The 16,394-nt window shown below is 37.7% G+C and overlaps 1 protein-coding gene across 1 annotated transcript in view; it reads left to right on the top strand.

Moving 5' to 3' along the window:
* Window positions 1-15,468, top strand: part of Fgf13 (fibroblast growth factor 13) — a 78,118-nt gene extending 62,650 nt beyond the window's left edge. The window contains exons 4-5 of the mRNA XM_051178768.1: window positions 10,680-10,878; window positions 14,690-15,468. Of these exons, the coding sequence (XP_051034725.1) occupies window positions 10,680-10,878; window positions 14,690-14,826 (336 nt within the window). The 3' untranslated portion in view covers window positions 14,827-15,468. The remainder of the gene's footprint in view (window positions 1-10,679; window positions 10,879-14,689) is intronic.
* Window positions 15,469-16,394: the final 926 nt, after the last annotated feature.

Below are 16,394 nucleotides of genomic sequence, written 5' to 3'. Positions count from 1 at the left end.
GGAGCTGATACAGAGGCCATGAAAGGGTGCTGCTTACTGGCTTGCTCAACCTGATTTCTTATAGAAGCCAGAACCACCAGCCCTGGGATGGCACCACCCATCCTGGGCTGGGGCCTCCCACATTACTCACTAAGAACGTTCCCTACAGACCTTCCTAAAGCCTGATCTTTTGGAAGCATTTTCTTAATTGCGATTTCCTCCTCTCAGATGACTCTAGCTTGTTTTAAGTTAACAAAACAACAACAACCAACCCTTTTGGTTGATTTATTTCAGCTATTTTCAGTATTTTTTAGTTGTCATAAATTGGATTGCCTTCAATTTTTTTAGACAAGGTCCTTTTATGTAGCTGAGGCTGCTCTCAAACTCATGATATAGCATAGGCTGGATTTGAAAACTTGCCTCAGCCTAGCACATGATCACCTCTAATCGCTGTTTTGTTTGTTTGTTTGTTTGTTTTTGGTAGAGCCTCTGTGGTTTTTGTATGTAAGAGTATATTTACAGATAGTAACAATCTGACTTCCTCTTTCCAGTCTCTTGCCTATCTGTTATCCAGAATTGAAAAGAGGATGATGAAAATGGCTCTCTTTATATTACTATCAGCTATCAAAGTTCTCCCATTCAGGATAATGTTAGCTGATGTCTTATAATATATGGTCTTTATGTTGTTGAGCATGTTCCTCCTGTGCCTAATGGTCAGTATTTTTATTATGGAGGAATGGTGAGTTTTCTCACATGGCTTTTCTACAATTATTGAGATGATACTATGAATTTTGCCTTTCATTCCATGGTGGTTGTGATTCCTGCTTGTTGATTTACATTTATGGAGCCATACTTATATCTTTGTGATGAGTCCCATTTAGTCATGGAAAGTGGGCAATAGTCCTGCTTATTGTGCTGTTGTATTTATTCAGTTTGCTAGCATTTTGTTGTTGAATTCTACATCTGTGTTCATCAGGGATACTAGCCTGTAGTCTCTCTCTCTCTCTCTCTCTCTCTCTCTCTCTCTGTGTGTGTGTGTGTGTGTGTGTGTACCTGCCACTTGTCTCATTTTATACAGTTTTGCTAATGCTGGCCTTTTTGAACATATTTGGATGATTTTTTTTTTCAGTTTGGGGAGTGGTTTAACATGAATTGGTATTTGTTCCTTTCTAAATGATTTGCGACATTCATTATGAATCCATCTGCTCATGGAAACTGATAAGAGGCTTTGTTGTTGTTTGGTTATTTTGGAACAAGATCTCACTTTGTAGCCTGGCTAGCCTAGGACTCTATCTGTAGTCCAGGCTGACCTTAAACTCACAGAGATTCATGTGCCTCTGCTTCCTAAGTCCTGGCATTAAAGGTATGTACCACCACAGGACATTTTATGAGTCGTTCACTTCTGTTCCTTATAGGTCTGTGCAGGTTTACTGTTTTTTCTTTGTGATTCTATTTTGCTAACTTACATGTGCCCAGGAATTCATCCTCTCTTTTAGTTCATCAAATTTATTAGGGTATATAATTATTCACAATACATTTCAAAGATAAATTACATTTCTGGGATATCCATGATAGTATTTCTCTTTTCATCTGACTTCAATGATTTCCATCTTTGCTCTTACTTTTTAGCTACGTGTTCGTCAGTTCTGTGTTCTTTATCTTATTCATCTAATATGCATGTATACATATACATTTACCTTACTTTGTCACAAATCTCAACAAGTTGCTTTCATTTTGCACTTTGGTGACCAACGTTAGAGATGAATGAGACCTTTGAATCTTGTCATTTTTATATAATAGTAAAAATGACCCATTAGCCTCTATAAAGGGGGAGTTTGTTTTTATTTTCCTTTATTTCTTGCTTATTTTTAATGTGTCTTGTATTGTTTTGTTTTGTTTTTGTTTTGTTGAGACAGCATCTCTATATATAGCCCTGTCTGAACTGGAACTTGCTATGTTGAACATGCTAGCCTTGAACTTAGAGATCTGCTTGCCTCTGCCTCCTGAGTGCTGGAGGCACTCCCAGTTGTGGGTTTTTTGTTCTTTAGAAATTTTCAATTTTTTTGATAATTATTTTGTTATGTAGGCTGCCAGTACTCCACCAAGAATCAATGACCTTTTAACAAAACCCCCAACATCCAGCTGTGTTTTAACATTTTGATACGGTGAATAATCCAATGCATAGAACTAGAAGATACAGGATTACCAGTACAAAGCTGTCAGTGAACTATGGAACTAAAACGTGGTATTTGGATCCTCATTGACAGACCTAGTAATGTTCTAGTTTTTAATTGATGAAGAACTGTGGGGAAAAAGAAATATGTTTCCATGTTTTACGAAGTTAACCCAAGGTAAATTACAGTGTCCATGAAATATCCTGTAATATAAAATGACATCAAGAAATTTTGTTATAACAGTATAAGGCAGAAGAATCCTGTATACACACAGTTAAGCATAATTTGCATTTCTTTTCAAATGATTGCTAATTACCATGTATATTTCTTTGGCTTTTCAGGGCAGGGCTTCTCTGTATCCCTGGTTGCCTGGAAACTCACTGTGTAGACCAGGCTGTCCTCAAACTCAGAGATTTGCCTGCTTCTGCCTCCCCAATTTTGGGGTTAAAGGCATGCATCACTGTGTTCTACCTTTTGTACTTAAGTCATTTTTTATGTCATGGAATTTCACAAGGACCATTTTAAATACCTATTTCTTTTTTTAGTGCTGTGGATTACAGCTGTGCAGCCATTTATCCTGCTGCAGACAGAAATGAAAAATGAAAGGAGACAAAACAGTTTCCTGGGAACCAAGATTTGATAAGAATATTAAATACAAAGTATAATTCATCTGTAGTCATAATTTGGGGTAGAATTTGTATTAGTCTCTATTAGTAAAACACACATAGGTTTATCTTGTTCCTGGAAATTGATTCTAGATGAAAAAGAACTCTGAAACTTAAAGAATGTGTTTTGCCCTGGTTTTCTGGTCATTTGTATCAGAAGAAACCCTACAATAGAACTTTCATATACAGCTTCTCATTGGATCTTTGGGAAAGAGAATAATTATGTTAACAGGACTGGTAGACTTTTTCATCATTTTACAAAATTAAAGCCAATAGAATTTAATTGAAATGTTTAGTTATTTGGAGACACAAAGACAAGAGCGTAATTATGTACCTATGTCTTTAGTCTTCCTTCAGCTCAAGTACTGTTTTGTCTTTCATAAATTATTTTTTTAAAGATTTTTAAAACTTTATGTGTATAAGTGTTTTGCCTTTGTTGATCTATGTATCCCACTTGTGTGTCTGGTGCCCACAAAGGCCAGAAGAGTACATTGGATCTTCTGGAACTGGAGTTACATATACTTGTAAACCACCATGTGTATGCTGGACACTGAACCTGGGTCATCCATAAAAGCAGACAGAGTTTTTAACTGCAGGGCCATATCCCCAGCTACACTATGTTACAAGTAGGTTTTCCCTGCCAGCCTGGATCCACAGTGGCGCCTGCCTCAAATAACACACAGAGACCCTGTATTAGATAGAATTATGTTGGCCTGTTACTTGTTTCTTATCGGCTAGCTCTGTCTTAAGTATTAACCTATTTTTATTATTCTAAGTGTTTTCACGTAGTCTCATCTTACTGGAGAGTGGGGCCGGAGTTCTGCTCTCTCCAGTCTCTACATGCTGACCCCTCCTTACTACTTCCTCTCCTTTCCTTTCTCCTAGTCCCTCCTATCTTCCTTTCCTATTGGCCAACAGTGCTTTATTCGTTAACCAATGATAGAAACATATTTACAGAATAACATCTCCCATCATCTCCTCATTTCTGTCTAAAATACCCTCTGTCTTTTTTACCCTCTTTTGTCTCCCTCCCTCCCCCTCTTTCCTTCCAAGTCTTGAAGATTGGGTTTATCAGGCTAGGGAGATAGCTTATTTAGTAAGATGCCTGCTCTATAAGCATGATGACCTCATGTAAAGCCATGAGGTACATACAGTACACTTCAACTCTAGCACTGGAGTTTGCTTATTAGAGATAAAAGTTTATCCCTGAAGCTCAGTGGTCAGGCAGCCTGATGAACTACATGTTCAGTAAGAGAACCTGTTTCAAAAATTTCATAGAGACAATCACGGAAGACACTCAACATTCACTAATACCTTGCACCATAAACACCTGCTTATGCACCCCTCGGCACCTAGGCACATAACCACATGAACTGAACATGTGCATGCACGCGTGCACACACACACACACACACACACACACTCAAGATTTATCTCCAGACTCGTTTCCTCATTTTTTTTTTCACATACTGTTCCCACCCTAGTAGGCAAGTGCTGACCTGTCATTTCTCTCTTCTGAAAGAAACTTTATTTTTATTAGGTAGATATAGTGTCAGATTTAACCTTTTTTTTAGTTTGTACAAGGCAGCTTCAAAGGTCTCATCATATGCTACTGTAATTTACACCTATTTTTCATCAGGTATGTATAGGTCATCTGCTATTATCTATCCTTATACCAAAAACTGCCCTTAATTATCTCTTAGTCCAATGGGGGTTTTGCATTAAATATACTCCATCACGAATTAATACATTTGCTTGGCTAAGGAGCACAATGTGTTGATTCCCTTTTCCTCAGCTTCTTTATTGCCATGCTTTGAAATTGGTAATAATGAAGTTTATTTGTCTCAAATATATCCTTGGAGAGAACATCAAAGCTCTGGGTATAATAATTAGTCCTGGATTTTGAGATCACTGATGGAAGAGAAGCCAATCTAGGGAATATAGGTAGTTACCTTGTCACCCATGGGTATAATTTATATTTTAAAATTCCATTTACTTATCTTAGAAAAGAGCTGAAACTCTGATTTTAATCTATTCATGATTTTCAATAGGCTGGAGGATAATTGACATACACAAATCAGACCTGCTTAAATAACTTGCACATTTTAAATCCAGAAAATTAATTATCATTAGAACATGGCTCAAGATTAGATGAATGACCCTTGCTAGTGACAGTAATTGCTAAACTAATTGGAGGATTAATCCGCTGACAATGTGCTGGAAGATGGAGGGGGGTAAGAGGTCATTGGGAGCATGGAAGAGAAAGGCAAACCTGTTAAAATATGAATATGGAACTTGCTGAAAAGATCATGTTTTAGGGATGTTAGTGATGTTTCTGTTATTGTTCACACATAAATCTATAAACTGTTTTCTATTTTCTGGGTTCTGTACTTTCTGCTTTAAAAATGTCATAGATGCAGTAAGCAAAATCCATTGAAAAACATTAGTTTATACCAGGATGTGTGTCTTTGATATAACACACACGTGTGAAAGGTGATGACAGTTCTTGCTACCAAGGTTTAACGTTAGCAGTTTTTGTAGGAACCACTTCAGTAGACAATTTTGCTCTCCCTAGATCCAAAAGAATCTATGCAGCCTACCTAAAAATATGTTGTGGGGGCTAAATGTGTAAAAAGGACATTTACAGTCTATGTGGTAGTCCTCAAAGCTTCCTATCCTGCCAAGATACAAACTCAAATGTAACACTGTCACCTTGCAATGACTTCCTAGCTTAAACTACAAGAGCATGGGGTGGGTGGATGAGAGCCCTGTTATTATGGCCTCTGTTTGCCAAATTACTTATTTTAATTATGAAGGTATTTAATCTTGGTGCATCTGTTTTAATGCTGGAGATGTGCTTATAGAGCCTGGCTGACAAATATGCACAGGGATATTAAGCTCTGTTGTTTTAGGTCATTGCTACTGGTGGCACAGCTAAAAACCATAGCCCTACCGGCCTCATTTTACAGCAGCTACTCTCCTAACCCAAGTCTCCTTTAATCAGGGCTCCAGCTCCAGCAGGCCAAAGATAGTGTGCTGTCTCCACACTTTGCCATTTTGACTGACACAGAGCAGGCTACTTCTTTGAAAGAGAATAGCAGTTTACACTAGTCTCAAGTTTTGTATTCAGACTCAACATTTCTGACACACTAATTGGTCTTGGGATTGTTTATAAAAATCCTGGATTGCCCATTGTGCCTCGCAATGTCTATATTGAGATACTGTCTGCCCTGATAGGAGCAGCTGACCCTTGACAACCTTGGCTGTAAGAATTCCCTAGTATATTCTATTGATGTATTAGGGTTTTAAAATGATTTCTTCCTATTTGCTATTTTAACCTCAAATAATTATTTACTTCTTAATAATGTGAGTAAAGAGGGTTTGGAAAAGGAACTGTTAGATATTACTCTTGGATCTGTGTATTCTCTAAATATCAGTTCCTTGTTCCTTGGCCAAAATATGATAGTGACTAGCTAGTATGAATTGCATATAGATAAGAAGTTTAATATTCACCAAAAGAAACAAATCTTGAGCTTTGAAGGGAATCAAATAGAAATCATAAACAGAGAAGATATTGGAGAATGATTATTTTATAAACTAAATTTTAGTTATCTGACAAAATATGTGCATGAGAGTTAAACAAGATTTAAGGGAAATCAATGCATTGAAAGTTATAAGCCCCACCAACAGATCAAGCTACATAACAGTCATCCACATTCATTTGTTGTGGGGGCGCTGGCTGTGGGAGCAGGACGTAGCCCAGGTGCATGACCTGGATTTTTGGAGCCCACTCCCTATGGTGGGATACCTTGCTCAGTCTTGATACGAGGATGGGGGGGGGCTTGGTCCTACCTCAGCTTCATATGCCAGATTTTATTGACTCCCCAAGGGAGGTCTAGCCCTCTCAGAGAAGTAGATGTACAGATGGGAAGGGGTGGGGGGTAAGAAGGGGAGAGAGAGGGACTGGGGTTAATATATAAAATGAAAAATAATTTAAAATTAGGGGCAAAGTGCCTTTTATTTTATGTTCATATTAAGTAATTTTGTAAAAAATCATGCAAGGAATACATGACATATGTTTTAACTCGTAGACCCATTCTGATAGCAGCTATTTATGTGCTGCCTTTTAAATACAGAGAACAGCTATTGCTGCCTTCAGTCCGTGCTTCTTTGTGTGGAGACCACTTTGATACCTTCTTCGAGGGCACCAGTGAGGAGGCATTCACAATCAATCAAAGGAAATTCGTTCTTTGATATCTTTCCCACCAAGTCTCCTCAAAATAGGAATTTCTTGGCTTGAGCCAAATACAGTTTCCATTATTTATATTGCTTATAGGTACTGAAGAGATGCAACTGCACCTTTGCCTTTGTTGGGCTCTTCTGCAAAGAATGGGATGGTAAATGATTCCACATTTTAATAGAATCAAGCCTCTTCTGCCTACTCATTCTAACACAGGGTAAAAATGACAGTGTCACACACAGAGAACAGAACACTCCTTTGGTTGCTTCAACATATTTTTTCTTCTTCTTCTTTTTTGGCCTCATTTTCTTCTCTGCTGAGCTTTTGAGTCCAAATTTAGTAGGGATGACTAAGAAATTGCCAGGATGTGACAGAGCATTCAGTTCATTGAGTCCTTCCTTGCCATTTTCCAATAGTTGTAACAATTGCCAAGACTTCCTCTTAGCGTTGTAGGTGCCACATTATTCTTAACAGCTGTTAAATCACTCATACAAGATCTGTCCATGCAATGACAGCCTCCTTATAAATATAGCTGATTTTATTCTGTGGTATAAAGGAAATTCCCTGCAGACATTTTGGAAGCTGATACTCTAATAAGTCATATCATTTTCAGTATTTCCTCTTGATCACTGAAATCCAACATTCACATTAATCAGTGGTACACTAATCAACTGGTCTACCATGGACTTGGAGGATACAGCAAGATGGATTTGGAAATAGGACAAGTTCATAGCTGCCATGCATGGGTATAAGTCCCAGGCCATGCCAGTGACCTAGATAAAGTCTCTGGGTGTTGATAGAGATTTAATCAGTTCGGATGGGGAGAAATCACATATAATTCAAAGAAGAATTATATTTAATGTAGGCTTTGAGGAATGAGAAGAAAACTAGGAGTCAGAGAAAGAGAAGTATGTGTTACTAAACAAGCGAACACATTTGGAAAGGCATGTGTGGTTTAGAGGTGGAGGACCAAAAACATCCAGGCATCGGTTGTTTATATTATAATCAAGGTGAAATCACCCAGAGTTCATGAGGAAGGCAACCTTACTTTAAGAAAGCAAATACAGCAGGAGAACAAGGAAGACTGATTATTAGATCCTTGAAACAGTCTGCTGACAAGGTCCTGAAGTCATATAAGTATGGAAGGTGAAGGGTATGGGCCCATGAAATTGAGAGCAAATGGATGAATGCAAGCATCTTCTGGGTTTAAGTGTGAGAAGATACTATTTGGTAGATCCCAGATACTAGAAGAAGAGTAGGAGAGAAAGTGGAGGATGGAATAAGTGTTGACCCGTGCTTCAGCTATTCTTTATTTCTGTGTTGAATTCTTTCCCATCCTTCCAGAATCAAATATCATGATCTTTTCTGTCTATGAAAATGTCCTTGGTGCCCCCTGTCAGAATTAAATCTGAATTCGCTTCTCTTCTTAGACAATATGTCTTGTTTGAACTTTCATTTTGAACTTATGACAGCATATATATATCTCATGCTCTAGTCATTTTCATGATCCCCTCAGATATAGAGTAAGCTAAGGGGATATATTTAGTATGTCTGAAATTTTTAGTATCATTCAAGTATTTAATTCGCCATCTGAAAATGTATATAAAATTATGAATAAATGCTACTATCACACAATATGCTAAGCCTGGCCTGTTTTGGAGACCTGAATTAGAGCACACATTGATCCTGTCTACTCATTCTATACTCAGGGATATTTTCTTCATATGACTTCATGAACACTGTCGCCTAACTTGATCATCAGCATCCTTCAGCAGATTCACTTGCAAATGATTTCTGACTTTTTATGAAAGGAAAATCTACTTTCCAAGGATGAATACTTTATCCAAGTGATGACTGAATTCACAAAGAACTCCAGAAATTTTTCTCATCGCTAGAGGAAATGTGGAGATTTTTTTTTTATCAAATGTCTTTGTAGACATACTTTGGCTTTCTCTGTGTTGAGAAATCCCACAAAGAGAAAATTTTAGAACCCATAAATAGAACTCTTTTAAGTTTCTGCCATGTGACAGTTACCCCAGAAGTACATTTAGTAGGTTGATTTTGTGTGAATCCTAGGAGGAGATCTATGGTGTGTACCTAGATTGAATGAAATGACCCCCCAAAGTTACTCTGATCAAGTGCATTCTGCAGAGCAAAGAAGGACATCGGGCATATTACTGAATGAGGTGGGGTTTAATAATTATAATATTAAAAAAGAAAATTGCTTGAATTTTCCCCTTTCAGAGAAGTGCTGAGAAATGTGTTCCCATTCACTAAAATAACTTTTAGAACATTACAGATGTTGTTGCTCAGCTGGTGTGTATGCTGAGAATGATATTAAATATGAAAGTGAGGGGAAAAAAGAAACATGAAGACATGGTTTAGAAAAGACAAGTGGCCTAGAAAACATGCACAACAAGGGTTTGCAAACATCAAGCAAAATTATCAACTGTTGTTCCTGATAACATCCCAGCAAATTAGGGAAAAAGATCTGATAACATCATTGGCATCTCTACTTTACTTTTCTTGTTATCTTCCACTCAAAGTGCCTGCTCTGCTACTCTATGAATTGCTTATAGATTAAAACCCATTCATTGTTTTATTTAGCTTAGCTTAGAAATGGCCACTTTAACATATGCTTAATCTATGTATGTGTTCATGTAAACACCCAGGCTAAAAGAAAGCTTTTTGTCCTTGAACAATCTTCTGTGGTTAGAAGAATTTCATGTAAATGACCCATTTAAAATAAAATGTGGATATGTCCAAGACAGAAAATCACAGCCCAAGGTGCAAAGGGTTATTTTCTTGTGTTCGTTTATAGAATTACTGTAAATTCTTTGCTACCATATTGATTTGCTTATAAATGTTAAGTTAAGGAAACAATGAGGTTAGAGGTAAACTATCTTGAATTAAGATCCAAAGAGCTAAAAAAAAAGTCAATTTGATTTATTTTGTGGTGAAAGATAAGCTTTCTTTGTAGAACTATTTTAGAAATCTATGTGACAAGCATTGTAACACTGCTTATAGACTCAGTAACTGGTAACCATAATATATGATAACCTTAAATCTATGAAAAGTAATCACATGCTGGTAAGATGATACTTCAGTAGACAAATACACTTGTCACACAAATCCTAGAGACCTAAGTTCAACAATTGAAACATAAGTAAAAGTGAAAAGAGAGAGCGTTTGTTTTCTGATCTCCACATGTCAGCCACACACACACACACACACACACACACACACACTAATAATATAAAAAGTTAATGCAAAACTAAATGTTAATTTTCTTTTATTTATTGTTGAGGAGAACAAAGATTTCAATCTTGACTTAGTCTAGCATACAATTATGTGGCTTGTCCGAACCTTCCCATTGTTTACTGCAGAGAGCCAATCACTGATCAACGGAATTTTTACATCAGGTGTTCTCTTAAAAGATCACATAAATTGCTACATGTAGTCTTTCCAGTGATAATAATTTCTCCTATTCAAACAGAGTATCTTTCATATAAGCTTTAACAATGCATTATCTAAACCCCTGAAAGGCATATTCTGTCTACTCTACTTGAAATTCACACCCTTATAAATATTGACTTTTGCATTTATTTACTTTTGTTTCAGGAGCATTTCACACCTGAGTGCAAATTCAAAGAATCAGTGTTTGAAAATTATTATGTGACATACTCATCGATGATCTACCGTCAGCAGCAATCAGGCCGAGGGTGGTATCTGGGCCTGAACAAAGAAGGAGAGATCATGAAAGGCAACCATGTGAAGAAGAACAAGCCCGCAGCACATTTTCTGCCCAAACCACTGAAAGGTAAATCTGATAGTCTATAGACTATGGATGCTGCTGTGAAAATTACTAATTAAATAAGTCCTTTAGGTGCTGTTGGCTGCCAAACAATTCTTACATATTAGGGCATCTATCTATAAATTTTCAAGCCTTTCACAGCACTAGAAACCATCAAGACCAAAATGTACAAACCATGCCAACATTCAGACATTCTCAGTAGCCTCTACTCATATTTTAATTTGTCCATGATAACACCTTTCTTAGAAGGAGGGACCTAAATTGCAAACTCAAGACAACTAAAAACCCTAAATGATAACAAAACAGCTTATAGAAAAGATAACCATGGAGTTTAGATTGTGTATATATTTAACCTTTATAGGAAAACCCCTTGGTCAATATAGACCTAAGAATTCTCATTCACAGTTTTCTTTTCAGATTAATCGACAAAAAGAGAGATAACTGTTATTTTATGGTTTTTACTACTGTGATAAAACACCATAACTTAAGACCACTTGGGGAGGAAAGGGCTCATTTAATCCTACACTGCCACATACATCACAGTCCATCATGGATGGATGTAGTGAGATAGTCCTTCTGTGGCACTGACCACGCCCATTGGGGGGGTGGAGCCATGGGCGGAAGTGACCTGTGGAAGGAGGTCGGAGAGAGAGCTGGGAAAAGCTCTCTTGCTGGCGTGACTCGGACAGGAGAGAGCATCGGGTTGAATTTCCTGGTGTTCATCTGTCTAGGTTGTAAGTTATTTCTCCCTGAATAAACATCTATTCGGCCTATTTGTTTATCCTGATCTTTATTTAACCGCAATAGATGGAAGTCAGGACAGGAGCTCAAACAGGGCAGGAATCTGGGGTCAGGATCTGATTCAGAGGCCATGGAGAGGTGTTGCTGACTGGTTTGCTCATCATGGATTGCACAGCCTGCTTTCTTATAGAACCTGGGACCACCAGCTCAGTCTGATTTCTTCTATCATCCAGAATCACCAGCCAAGGGTGGCACTGTCTACAGTGGTCTGCACCCTCTCATATTATTCATCAATTAAGGAAATGCTCCACAGGCTTACCTGTACAGTCTGGTGCGGGCATTTTCTTAGCTGATGTCTTTTCTTACTAAATGATTCTGCCTCATATAAAATTGACATAAAACTAGCCACCACAATTGACTCCTTATCAGCTTGATACACAACTAGAACCTTTCCTTTCTTATTTGTCCCTGTGATGGCATGTTAATATTAGTATCACAGTATAAAACATTCCAATTGTTCCAGTCCCATGGCCTTCAAATTTTCAGCCATTTAAAAAGTTCAGCCTCTTCCAAACATCCAAAACCTATATCATGTTCAAAGTTCCTATGAAATATCTAAGGTCTCTCTAAAATCCCAAACTCTCCCTAAAATTGCTGAAGTCTTTTAACTACAAGCTCTGGAAAATCAAAAACAAACTACATACTTCATTACTCTAAGAAGGAATAACCATAGGATAGTCACAATCAAATCAAAGCAAAAGAAATATTCAACAGTGTAAAAAGTTCACCGTTTGGTGTTCAGGACCCAATTATGGTACTCCATCTTCCAAAGTGCCTTGGGAACCACAGTTCTCGAAGCCCTGCTATTCACAGCACATACAGTGTTATCTTCTATGCTTTACTCAGCTCTGCTCCACGGCTGGTGCGCTCCAAGATGGTTATCACATGTTACTGCCATCTCCAAGATGGTGGCATCTCTATTTCACCTGGGCTACACCTTCACCAATAGCCTCTCTTGGGCTCCTCTCTTCAGGGACACTAACTCTGCATATGGTGTCAATCCTCAATGTTTCTCAATGACCCCTTCAATCCTGAGGCTTCTACTTTAACGGAAGCTAGTCACCAATTGCCTCTCCTGGCGGCCTCACAGTGCAAAATCGCAGCTGCTCTCTATGAGCTCTTTATGCCTTCAAAATTAGTAACACCTGGTAAACTCGCATCATCAATTTTGACTGCCAGCACAAGGTATAGCCCTGGCAACCTTTGGACCATAGCTCTGTGTGCTGATCATAGGGAAACACTTCTCAGAAGATTTTACCTCAGTGATGCTGGTATCTTCTTAATGGCAACTGATTCTTTAGCCCCAGCTGACAGGTATCAATTGTCCCAAGAAGTAAAAGATTTACTTTGGTGGGTCTTAATACAAAATATCAAAGAATAGATTCTTTAAGAGACACTCAAAACACCCTACTGAAACGGCACAAGTCAGGTCTCTATCAATCACTTTGATCTCATGTCTATATTATTTGTTCCCACAAGTCACTAAGCTCTGAACAATGAATGGCTTTTCCAGCCCAACATTCCAGACTTCACTGTCCTCAAAACGTGCTCAGGTCTATAACAGCAATACCTAATGAACTGGTACCAATTTCTCTTTTAGTTAGGACTACTATTGCTGAGATAAAACACTATTACCAAAATCAACTTGGGGAGGAAAGGGTTTATTTCTCTTCCACTTCCACATCACAGCCCATTAAAGGAAGTCAAGGCAAGAACCTAGAAGCAAGGCAAAGGTTATATAGAGATGTTTACTGACTTGTTCAACCTGCTTTCCCACAGCACCTAGGGTCACCAGCTCAGTGCTGGCACCACCCACACAGTGAGTTGAGCCCTCCCACATCAATCAAGGAAATGCCACTATAGGCAAGTCTACAGTCCAGTCTCCTAGGAACATTTTATTAATTAAACTTCCCTCTTCCCAAATAACTCTACTTGTGTCACACTGACACAAATCTAGCCAGAACAGATGTAAAAATAAACTAAGAAATAGCAATATTAGAGGAGAGAAACAAGAGACAGTTCTAGCTTCCTTTTTCACTAAGTGGATGGTCAAATTGTGTTTGTTTGTTTGAAACACAGTCTCACATGAAGCTGGGGCTTTCTAGTTCCAGTTGGCCTCAAATTCATCATCTTTTTGTTCTCAACCTCCAAATTGCCAGAATTATAGATGTTTGCCACCATGCACACTGCTAACGAAATGATCTTGAAATGCTACTGCATGATCATCAGTAAAATTTAAGTAAGATAATTCACTGGCTCCTTAGTGATACCATGGCAGCCTAGGCTACAGTCAGCTCCTGTCTCGAGTAAAAAACGTGTTGTTACAACATAGCATTCTTAATAGGACAAAATGCAGTGATATCTATGGTGAACTTAGTATCTACCATATTGTATTTCACACGTATGTGCTAGTAATGTGATTTCTAGCCTAACAATAATTGCTAACATTTATTGTTCTAAAAATCTTACTAATATGTTTAATCTTAGAGAGTTTGATTTAAAGTATGATACAAAAAAATCAATGTTTTACAATATGTAAAATTTTAATATTAAGCTTCCACGGTGTTTAATAGATTATATTTAAACTACTGAGCCCATCATTAAATTGTGTAATGCATATTAAACTGTCAATGATAGAAGTTAGGTATTAAAATCCCATATGTGTGACTGTATGAAGACGAAAAGTCATCTAATCTAGTTTCATTCACACTGCTAAGTACTTGTATGTTTGTCTTAAGGCATAGATACTTAATAACCAAAACGTTTGCTTTTGTCTGTATTCTTTGTTTCTTTTCAATAGTCAAAATTAAATCAAAGCTATTTATTTTGTATAAAATATTACAAAATATGTATTCACTGTGTAAGGGCTGAATTGAAATAATGAACACGAGCTTTGCTTCCTGAATTTAGAAGTTTTAAAACGAGAACACCTAGGATCTGTTGTGGAAATTTAGAAGAGTACAGTACATTAATGTGCCCCTTTAAAGGTTTTTCCCTCCATCTTTGTGCTTTTCAGTGGCCATGTATAAGGAGCCGTCTCTGCATGATCTCACGGAGTTCTCCCGATCTGGAAGTGGGACCCCGACCAAGAGCAGAAGCGTCTCCGGTGTGCTGAATGGAGGCAAATCCATGAGCCACAATGAATCAACGTAGCCAGTGAGGGCAAAACAGGGGCTCTATAACAGAACCTTACCTCCAGGTGCTGTTGAATTCTTCTAGCAGTCCTTCATCCAAAAGTTCAAACTTATCAGAGAGGTTTACCAAACACACAGGCAGAGTTCCCTATTCTATCTGCCATTAGACCTTGTTATAATCCATACTAAAGCCCCATAATTTAGATTGAGCTTGTACAAAACAATGGCAAGCATTATCAGTGAACTAACTCTGGAGGAAGGACTGCCAAATCTTCTCATGATCTCACCTATACTTTGGGGAGAACACAGCAAAAATATTTCACAGCACTAATGCTGGCCAATTTGTTTCCCAAATAAGAAAATTTAAAAGACCACAGCTATTCTTTAAAAAAAAAAAAAAGTAAAATTAACTGCTTAAATGTTTTGTAGGGGCAGAAAAAAAAATCTGTGAACCGTGTTGTTTTCTTGGCTTCATGTTTTCTATCTATGCTTGATGCAAATGTACTCTTTAATATAGTGAAATTGTATGATTTCTGAAATCCAATGGTTCTATTGACTCTCACTTAATCCAAATCAACCAAATTCAGGGTTGATTCTGAATTGGCATCTCAGGCTCAAGGTAACAGTGTTCTTACAGTTTTTCCTCTCCCTCCCCTCCCACGTCTTGCCCTCCCCTTCCCCTGCCTTTCTCTCACGTTTTTGGTGTTAATTAGAACTGTAGCATTCTGGTCAAGTTCTTGTGCTGTACTTTGTGCGTAGAAATTGAGTTGCATTGTCAACCCCAGTCAGTAAAGATAAGTTGAAACAAGATTATCCTCAAGTGTAGATTTCTCTTAATTCCATTCGTGTATCATGTTAATCTATTGTTGTGGCTTCTTGTGTAAAGACAGGAACTGTGGAACAGTGGTGTCGTCTTTTGTGTTGTTCAAATAAGAACTGTCTCATCTGTACATGTGCAAGTCCCCCCCCCCCGCTGTTGTATTTGGCACGTGAACATTGTATTGTGTACAAGGAAATGTTAAGACTGGTTCCCCCTAAACAACATATATTATACTTGCTACTGGAAAAGTGTTTAAGACTTAGCTAGGTTTCCATTTAGATCTTCATATCTGTTGCATGGAAGAAAGTTGGGATCTTGGCATAGAGTTGCATGATATGTAAGATTTTGTGCATTAATAATTGTTAAAATCTGTGTTCCAAAAGTGGACATAGCATGTACAGGCAGTTTTCTGCCCTGTGCACAAAAGTTAAAAAAGTTGTTTAATATTTGTTGTTGTATACCCAAATACGCACCGAATAAACTCTTTATATTCATTCAAAGAAAAAACAACTTCAATGTGTATTTATTGCCCATTATTAGAAACTGGACTTAAATATTAAATACTAAGTATGTTAGAAACTGGACTTAAACACTAAATTTCATAGGGAAGGCTGCCACCACTGCTAACGTCAGTGTTCACATGAACACTCTTTTCAGGTGTGTCTCTGAATCTTAATCTTCCACATTGGTACTGAAGAATCCTTATTGTCATTCAGCAAAGTGAACAAGGATCTATGGTTAGTCACCCGTTCTGCATTCACAGTGTC

This window comes from Phodopus roborovskii, unplaced genomic scaffold (genome assembly GCF_943737965.1).
Source record: "Phodopus roborovskii unplaced genomic scaffold, PHOROB, whole genome shotgun sequence".
NCBI classification, from domain to species: Eukaryota; Metazoa; Chordata; class Mammalia; order Rodentia; family Cricetidae; genus Phodopus; species Phodopus roborovskii.
This window is presented reverse-complemented; position numbering and strand designations above follow the sequence as displayed.